Source organism: Ursus arctos, unplaced genomic scaffold (genome assembly GCF_023065955.2).
Source record: "Ursus arctos isolate Adak ecotype North America unplaced genomic scaffold, UrsArc2.0 scaffold_22, whole genome shotgun sequence".
NCBI classification, from domain to species: domain Eukaryota; kingdom Metazoa; phylum Chordata; class Mammalia; order Carnivora; family Ursidae; genus Ursus; species Ursus arctos.
This window is the reverse complement of record NW_026622897.1, coordinates 55,572,960-55,582,410: the sequence shown is the minus strand read 5'-3', so window position 1 is coordinate 55,582,410 and position 9,451 is coordinate 55,572,960. Positions and strand designations below refer to the sequence as shown.

General features: G+C 49.4%; 1 protein-coding gene and 1 long non-coding RNA gene across 8 annotated transcripts; both read right to left on the bottom strand.

The window, feature by feature from the left end:
- Positions 1-426: 426 nt before the first annotated feature.
- Positions 427-3,585, bottom strand: ANAPC15 (anaphase promoting complex subunit 15). Of its 7 annotated transcripts, none has more exons than XM_057316687.1 (6): positions 2,916-3,021; positions 2,171-2,255; positions 1,904-2,033; positions 1,355-1,414; positions 908-1,045; positions 427-771 (listed from the first exon to the last, which is right to left on the bottom strand). In XM_057316687.1, exons 3-6 carry the CDS (start codon positions 2,021-2,023, stop codon positions 712-714), a joined length of 378 nt encoding a protein of 125 aa, XP_057172670.1. In that variant the 5' UTR covers positions 2,024-2,033; positions 2,171-2,255; positions 2,916-3,021; the 3' UTR covers positions 427-711. The 7 variants fall into 7 exon arrangements, with proteins under 7 accessions (XP_057172670.1, XP_057172671.1, XP_026373797.1 ...); XM_057316688.1 differs by having other exon boundaries at positions 1,904-2,028; XM_026518012.4 differs by lacking the exons at positions 2,171-2,255; positions 2,916-3,021 and adding an exon at positions 3,465-3,585.
- A 2,078-nt stretch (positions 3,586-5,663) lies between these two features.
- Positions 5,664-7,272, bottom strand: LOC123002054 (uncharacterized). Its single transcript, XR_008960881.1, has 3 exons — positions 7,092-7,272; positions 6,910-6,984; positions 5,664-6,145 (listed from the first exon to the last, which is right to left on the bottom strand). It is a non-coding gene; the product is annotated as an uncharacterized LOC123002054 (long non-coding RNA).
- Positions 7,273-9,451: the final 2,179 nt, after the last annotated feature.

The window sequence follows — 9,451 nt, the reverse complement described above, 5'->3', positions numbered from 1 at the left end:
GGATTAATAGGCAAGAGTCCTGAGCTCCCAATCCCAACTCTATCACTGATTTTCTGGGTGACTCCAAAGGAGTCCTTGTGCTGCTCTGAGATTTAATCTGCTTTCTTAAAACCAAGGAAGCTGGCTGGAAGAGCCGCAGGGGCCTCCCAGCTCTGGGCCTCAGAAAGCCTGCCCTCCCCCAGCCGATGCAGTTCCAGGGGGGTCAGAGGAAACAGAGAGACTCTGAAGGAATGTATGAGTATAAGCTGGGCCAGAGAAAATGGTATGGAGCCTGGGCCCAGGGCCAGGGCCACCCTGGCCTTCCTTAGCCCTGGACCGCATAGTCAGGTAGGCTTGCCTGAAGTCCCGTGTGCCCTCTCCCTAAAGCTCAAGAGAAGATGCTGGATTCCTCTGGGCCCCAACAACAAATAGGGAATAGACACGGGGGGAAAAAAATCAGTCCTGTGTCTTTATTAAAGGGAGTTAGAAAGAGACTATACCTAGCAACCAAAGGGTGAAATACTAGGCAGAAAGGTGGGTTGGGCTCAGGCCCTGGGGAATCAGGGCAAACTGACGGCCTGGGAGGGGCCAAGGAGACCAGTTCCCGGCAGCAGCTGAAGAGATACCCAAGGGTGAGCTTTCAGGCACTGGGGCAATCAGCTGGTTCTGCCGGGGATGCAGGGTAAGTTGGGCTGGCCTGGAATTTCCCTGAGGCCACACTGCCTTGTCTACCTAGATCATCCACTGGTCCTGATCCTGTTCGTTGCCTTCCATGTCCACCTGGAGAGAAGGCTGGGTGTAGGTGGGAAAGGGCCTCAGCCACCCAGCCAGCCCCAGCCCCAGATTCTGCCCGTCTAGAACCAGAGTCTGTACCCCTTTGTGACCAGTTAGGTCAGGAGCAGGCGCCCTCCCCCACACCCCTGCCTACCTCATTGACCTCTCCATCATCAGGTGACTCATTGTAGTCATTCATTTCATCCATGTCCTGCATGTCTTCATCATCCTCTGAGTCCTCTTCACTATCTTCGTCATCATCTTCATCCTCCTCTTCCTCGTCATCATAGTGCTGGTGAGGCAGGGGAGAGCCTATAGGCTCTATAGGGCTGCCTGGACCAGTTCAAGGGCTGGTCCACTTGAAGCCAGTCTCTGGGAACAATGAGTGACCCTCCATTCCCCAACCTTGCCCCACCTCTTTGAGTCTAGCAGGCTGATGCATGTTCTGCAGGACCTTAGTGCTGGATCCAATGGCCACCCACTCTCCACCCAGAGCTGAGGACCACAACTGCTTTGAGGTCAGAGGCAGGACCTTCACAAGTAGAGCAGAGCCTTAGTCCACCTGGACCCCACACAAGCGCTACCTGCAGGAACCACTCACCTCTGAGGCCGGCTTGCCAATAGGTACCAGGTTGTTATCTTTCTCTGCGATGCTCTGGAGCTGTGGCCAAAATGGGAGGAGAGCAGGGTCAGGGCCCGAGCAGGACAGGTCAGGGAAATGGGACTGGCCCACACAGCCCCTAAGATGACCCCTCAAGTGTGGAGAAGTTTCCAGTTTCCAGAAAAAGTCAATCCCTTTGTCTCTTGTCATCTGCCACTTAACTTATAAACTTGATCCAAGTTATAAGAGCCACATAAACTCTCTGGGCCATGGTTTCCTCATAAAATTATGGTGATGGTGAAGTGAGAGAGAGTCAGTCTAGAATATCGCATCTACCAGGTCCTCAATAAAGTCAAAATTATTTCCTATGCTTTAGGGAAAACAGCCTGGGCTCCAGTGTGGCCCAGAAGTCCCATGGGCCCACAGTAAATCAGGGTCATACAAAGATGTGAACCTAGGCCTCCTGCCTCCCAGCTTGATTGTTCCCAACTCAGGGCAAAAAGCTCCTCCCTGACTGAGGCTCCAGCACTGGGCTAGGTCCTTACTCACCCAGGCCTGATGCTGTTGTTCTTGCTGCTGCAGCTCTGTCTCCTCCACACAGGGTCGATCCAGATTAAACCACAGTGTCTCAGTCACACGGGGGAAGAGTGAGGGAAACAAGGTAGACATGGCTCCTAGACTGAGGTAAAGGGCCGGGTGAATCCAGCTGTCAGATGTCTTTGGTTTGGGGTTTTATTTGGTTACCATTTGATTTGGGGATGGGGTGGAGCAGAAGGTAGCAGGGAAATAGCTCTTTTCTGTGGGAATCAGACAGACCTGGGTTTGAGTCCTGGCTCCACCACTTACTAGCTGTTTGACCTTGGCCAAGTCACTTAACCTCTTTGAGCCTCAGTTTGCTCATCTGTAAAATGGGGAATAATAACAATTATACTACAACCTCATAGTTATTCTGATAATTAATTTACTTTATGGAGAAGTAAAGTGGTTTAAGCTGTTCAAAGCGGGGGGGGGGGAGGGGGAGAAGAGAATGGAAGCCAAATGTGGAGTTATGAATCCGGAATGCAGCCTGGTATTACAAAATTAGACAAAATTAGAGGTAACAGGGCTCCACTGACACTATCTTTACCTCCTCCAAACAGTAAGACCTCCTTTTTGCCCCTCTATGATGATCTGTACCATACTTACCCAGTATCAGAAATTTAGGACACTAACCACCTCTCTTATGAACCACAGCTAAACTGGGATGGGGGTGGGTACCATGTGCAGATAGTTCAGAAAGACATTCTAAAAGCATGAGTAAATGAATAAATGAGTAAATGGAGGGCTGAATGAACTAACATATGACGGAATAGGTAAATTCGGCACAGATTAAGCAGCTGAGGGGGCTGACCAGAAAGGTCCCAGAAAATCTGAACTAAAACCTTTCACCTCACAGGAAAATTGAGGCCCTGCGACAGGTAACGATTGGCTCTAGGTCACAAGTGAGCTGGGGCATCGAATTCCCACGGGGAAGAAATCGGGGCCAGGCACTAGAGGAGATGAGCAGGAGAAAAGGACCTACATCTAGTTCTGCTTTTGTCCTAAACTCATTTGACCGATCCTGGGCCAGCCGCTGCCCTTCCGTGAACCTGGGCTTCCAGGTCCACGTCACCAGCACAACAGTCAATACCCACCCTCAGGCCCCATAAGTAGGAGAGGCCAGAAACTGAGGCTCCGAAAGCCCACCCCTCGCCACAAAGTTACCGCCCATTCTTTGCTTATTATGATAATGACCGCGGGGTGGACCAACACGAAGAATGCAGGGGCGGGATTCGAACAGGCATTTGCCCTTACAGGGTTGCTAATCGCAAAAGGAGCGGGGCCTGAATAGGGCCAATTAACTGGAAGAAATGCTGGGTGACAGAAAGTGACACCAATGAGTGACGGATCTTGGACGACGGGGTGGGGCTTAGCCTCGAGGAAGTGGCCAATGAGCTGGAGCTCTTTAATGTTAAAAGGAGTCTGAACCTGGAGCTCCTGAGGAGCCGGGTCAGGGCCACGGGGTTTCTCTGGGGGAGGGAGAAGAGAGGGGGCAAGGGGACAGCTGCCGTAGCCTAGCTTCTGTACTTACCGCGCCGGGAGGCGGCAGCCGGCGGCGACCCGGAAGCACTTCTCTCGGCCTGAGCGGAAGAGCCCGCCAGAACACACGAAGCACCAACGCATGCGCCTTTGCTCTCCTTTTGTTTCCCGCTCCCGCCCACCACACCGGATGTGACGTTACACACCTTAGTCACATCCTTGAGGTTGGATATTTGCCTGCTCTATTGGCCCCTCCTTGAGCCTCCGCCCTTCGGCCGCCCCAGCCTGGCCCCTCCCCAACGGCGCCATTTAACCCCGCCCCTTCGTCCCTAGCCAGGATCTGCTTGCCAACCTCTGCCGAAAAATAGCTGGCAGCAACCTGCTTTAGTACTAGGACTGTTTGTCCTGCCGCGTCCCAGGAAGATTCGTCTGCTTCTACCCCAAAATCGCTGGGCGATATTACGCCCCTTCTATCTGTTCTTTCTCACATTCAGTTTCTTGTTTGGGCGCATACATTCATGTATGACTTCAACAGAAATCATTGAGTCCCTACTATATTCCAGGCTCTGCCAGAAGCTGGGAATAAATCTAGAACACGGTCCCTGCCCCGATAGACCTCACAGTCCAGTGGAGAAGCCGGACTTTGCAGACCCACAGTGGACTCACTGGTTTCTTAAGCTTGCCTGTCCGGTTCTGCATTGGAGTTCATGTATGGGTTTGAGTGACTGACTAGTCAGCCTCAGGGCACTGCTTTTGGGGAAGTCATGCCCTCTCCAGGCCTGGGCTAAATATCTTAGTGGTCAACTTCGTCATCTCTCCCAGTCCTTTGCTGATGCTTCTGTTACAGTAACCTCTGACTCAGCCTCCCCTTCAGAGATCATGCCTTCTTGTCCACCGGCAGTCCTTCGAACCCAACCCCCACTAAGCTCCATCACTCACCAGCCTCGTCTAGGGCTAGCAATCATCCACTCCTGACCACACCAGATATGTGAACTTTAACAAGTCTTTTTTCTCCCAACCTGGATACCATTTCCTCTTCAACCAGCTTCATAAACTGCGCAGCCTTCCTATCCTGGACTGATGTGAGGATTTGATGAGATTACATGTTTAAGAGGTAGTGTGCTGTGTATATTAACATGATTATGTTTCCAACCAGCTCTAGTTGTTATAAAGTTCTTCATTAAAGGGTAAAATTTGCCTCTTGGAAATGTCCACCTTTTTCATTCATTCATTCAACAAATGCCTACTGAGTGCCCTACTATATGCCTGTTACTAGTCTAAGTACTGGGTATACAATAGTGAGCAAAACAGACCCCCCAAAAATCTCCATGCAGCTTCCATTCTAATGGGAGAGATAAATAATAAAGAAGATAGAAAAACAAAACATATAGTTTTAAGACTGCAGTAAATACCTACCAGAAAAAATAAATCAGAGAAGTGGGGAGGGGAGAGGTTTTATTTAGGTAGGGGGCCAAGGAAGACCTTATTAGGAAGGTGACTTGAGTAAAGGTCTGAAGAAAAAGATGGGGGGGGGGCACTGTTCTGATATTTACGGAAGAGCATTTCAGAGAGGGAGCAAGTGCAAATGGTCTAGAATGGCTGGAGCATAATGTACTATGGTGAGAGCAGGAGATGAGGAGAGAGGTAGCCAGGAGCCAGAGAATACAGCCTTGCAAGTTACAATAACGACTTTAGCTTTTACTCCATGTTGAGAATCCTGTGACGGGTTTGGAGCCGAGGATCCACACAATCTGATTTACATTTTAACAGAGTTACTCGGCTGTTCTATGAAGAATAGCTTCAGGAGGGAGAGTGGCAGAAGCAGGGAGATCAACTGGGAGCCTATTAGAATAATCCAGAGGTGGGGGATGAGAAGTGGTTGAATTTTGAATATATTTAGAAGGTAGGGACAAGAGAGCTTGCTGACAGATTGGATGAGGAGTATCTGAGGAAGAAAGGAGACAATTTTTGGACTAAACAACTGGAAGACCAGTGTTGCCATTTCCTGAAATGGAAAAGACAAGGGAGATGTTGTCTTGTGGGGGGAACTATCTGGAGCTCATTTTTGGATGTGTGGAGTTTGAAATGCTTGTTGGAGTACAGATGGTGAGAGGGCAGGAGGAAGAGGGGGCAGGAGGTCTGAGGTCAGGGGAGAGATCTAGACTAGAGATACCAATTTGGGAGTTATCAGCACACAGATGGCATTTAAAGCCCTGAGACTAGATGAGATCATCAAAGGAGTGAGTGTAGATGGAAAATAGTTTCCTTCAACATTCAGCATTTAAGGAAACTAGGAGAAGCAGCAAACCAGACTGAGGAGGGCCAAAAATATAAGTAGAAAAGCAGGCAAGCTGGGTGATATCCTGCAAGCCAAGTAAAGAAGGGGTATCAGGAGGAAAGCGGCTCTACTACAGCCTCGTTCTGTACAAATTGTTTCTATTGTTTCTATTGGTTTCCCCAGCCGACCAAGATTTCTTGAGGGCACAGAACTGAGTGGTTTCTATGTCCCCAGGACTCAGCCTGATGTCTCCCTTCTCCTGGATCCCTTATCTGTTCTTCCTGTGGCCTATGTGCCCACGAGTCTCTCCTCCTTTTCCTTATAGACTCCCGACCTCCAACATCCTTTGCCTCCCATGCTTCCTGACAGCTCTGGCCTAATGGAAATTCCCCGGTAACCTAGGGTTTCTTACCAAAGTCTTCAGCCAGGTTCAACAAGCCATGGTGACTGGTTAGCTGGGGGGAAGGGAAAAGGGAATGGGAGAAGTGGAAATTTTGCGTGATTCCCTATTTTGGGCTTGGGCAACTCAATCAATGATGGTGACATTTGCTTTACATTCATTATCCATCATTTAACCTTGCTGAGTGTTTAACTTACTTTTATTTCAAGGGTAATAAAACTAAGTTGGAGAGGTTAAGAAATTTGCTTCATGGGGCGCCTGGGTGGCTCAGCCATTAAGCATCTGCCTTAGGCTCAGGTCATGATCCCAAGGTCCTGGGATCAAGCCCCGCATCAGGCTCCCTGCTTGGCAGGAAGCCTGCTTCTCCCTCTCCCACTCCCCTTGCTTGTGTTCCCTCTCTCGCTGTCTCTCTCTGTCAAATAAATAAATAAAATCTTAAAAAAACAAAAAAGAAGTTTGCTTCATATTCTTTCATTTGTTCCACCATTGGTCAACATTTATTGAGTGCCAAGCAAATGCCAGACACCATGCTAGACCCTAGGGACAGAAGCAGAAATAATCCCTGTCCTAGAGAAAAATATAGTCCAGTGAGGACTAAAACAATTATAGACAATCAGAGGAGAGGGTAGTAAATGTTAAAATCAATGTATGTGGAGAGTATTATGAGAGCACAGAGGAAGGAAAAATGAATCAGTCCTGGAGAAACTGAGTTTAGACTTTTGTTCCAGGAAAGGAAACATATGAGAGGGCCTTGAGGGATGAGTAGGACTTTACCTGGTAGACAAGTGGGAGAAGGCAATGTTCAAAAGGCATTATTACCTTCAAGGACATGGAGTTGAAAGGTAATGATGTGTATGGAGAACAGTGAAAATCCTTTCTGGAAGAACTAGGTATCTGGGGATAGAGAGACAGAAAGAATGTTAGGAGGATTCGGATGGGAAGGGCTTTGGTGGCCCTGAGATGGAGTGGTCAGGGTGGGAGTCAGGCATCCCGGGCCTTACCTTGGCCTTACTGCTGACTTGCTGGGACCCAGGCAGATTCCACTCATCTCCCAGCTTCTGTTTTCTCTAACATAATATCCCAAACACGTCTCCAGCTCTAATGTGAGTCCCTGGAAGATACTCCTCAGACCTGGCCCTTCTGTCCTGAGACACGACTTGCTCCTTCATTGTGTATTTCACAAGCCAGCCCTGGGCCGAAGTCATGAGGTATGACAGGGATTTCTCAACAGTCAGAAATAAGTCCAGAGCCCATAGGCTGGAGAGGGCTATCCATGGCTCTGTGCAGAGAATTCTCCAAGCTCAGGGAAGGGCGAGAGCTGAGTGATGTGAATACAATACCTCCTTGCTGCTTGTTCCTGAAATGCACTGAGCGCATTCCTGCTCCAGAGCTTTCCTGCTTAGGCTAACGTTTCCCTCTGCTTGGAACACACCCCTCTGGCCATGTAAACTGAACATTGTTTCTTTTCTTTTTTGTAAAATTGGTGCCTGACTTAAGCTTTGATTACTGAAGCAGCCAATCCATCGCTGTCTCTAATAAACTAAAAGCCAGGCCAGCTCCCCTCCACTGAGGCTCCTCTGTTTTGGGGATCTTGGCTGATTTTGATAACTGATCATTTGGGGCACTTGTCTGTTCTCGTCCCCCACTTTATTATTTTTTTTAAGATTTTATTTATTTATTTGAGAGAGAGAGAGAGCAACAGCAAGAGCACAAGCAGGGGGAGCAGCAGAGGGAGAGGGAGAAGCAGGCTCCACGCTGAGCAGGGAGCCTGACTGGAGCTCCACCCCAGGACTCTGGGACCATGACCTGAGCCAAAGCCAGACGCTTAGCCGACTGAGCCACCCAGGCACCCCTCTTCCCTCACTTTAAATTCTCATTCTTTTTTTTTTTTAAGATTTTATTTATTTATTTATTTAAGACGAACTGAGAGAGAGAGAAGGAGCAGAGCGAGAGGGACAAGCAGACTCCGCACCAAGCATGAGCCAAACACAGGACCGTGAGATCATGACCAGAGCTGAAATGAAGAGTCCAATGCTCAACCAACTGATCCACCCGGGTGCCCCTAAATTCTCACTCTTATGTTTTAAATTCACTAATAAAGACTGAGCCCTCAAAACCCTGGGGCCCCACCATGGACCCCAATAAAAGCAGAACCCCAGGCCCACATGCTCTATCTACCGGTGCCCTCCCTGGGTGGCCCCAGGCCTGCTGTGTCTCATCCAGGTTCTGTAGTCATAAATCTCTCCTTCAAAGTCTCCTGATGTTCACCGCTGAAGGGCATCTTAAAGTAAGAACCACAAGAGCCGGTCCAACCTCCCCATTGCTTATGCATAGGCTGAGGCCCGCACAGAACAGTGGGTGTGGCTGGCAGACCGCATGCTGCCCGTGCAGTTTCCTGCCAGGAATGCCCTTTGTCACCCATAACTTGCTGACTAGCCACCTCCCTCACATGGGTAACCCTGTCTGAGAAAGAAGGACCACTTGTGGGGTCTCTCATATGGCTCTGTGCTTTTGCATATCGCTCTGTGGTGTGCGGTCTGTGGTGTCCAACCCAAAAGGCCACAGCTGCCATAATAATCCAACGGTCTCCCCAGAGCACCGTGATGAAGCCCATATGGTCTAATGAGATGATTAGACTACTAATTATAAAGGCCTTAATTGACCATTAAAGGGTGAAAGGATCCTCCACATCTCATGGCCTAGGAGAGCTGAAGAAGGGGGACTGGATCACAACGGTGCTGTCACTGTCCAAGGAGAGGCTCTGGGCTAAAGGCACAAGGAAAAGAGGAAAACGGGAGACCTCCACCTGCGACCACTGAGTCAGCGGGTCCTGCCGGGACTATATGTCCTTATCCCAAAGAGTGAAACAGCTTTGCAACCGGAAATCAATGGCACCACCCGAGGGAGAATACAACAGAGGCCCCGAGTCTCTGTGATACCACTTCTGATACCCTCTGCTGTGGCTCTTCACCCCCTGAATCGATGGGATATTACCAATCCCTGGTGCGATGTCACTAAAAAAATTAATGGACAAATATACACGTCCTGAATATCGGTGCCAGGGCCTGCTAAGAACCCTGAGGAGGTACCCCAGCTCCTTGATAAATGCAAAACCCCAGGGACACTTCCTGGGTGTTAGTCAATGCCATGCATACCAACGTGCCAAGACTCTGGTATTACGCTCAGAGGCCCAGGGGCTTTTCCCGAAGACCCTCTGTATATCATGCTAGTGGAGGCAGACCCCAATCCAGAAGGGTCTCTTGGGACACCCTGGAAAGGAAAACAGCCCCTAGCAAGAGGGTGTACAGCGATGTCATCTAACATTTTGGGTAACAACATATAAGATGAAGGTAACGAGATC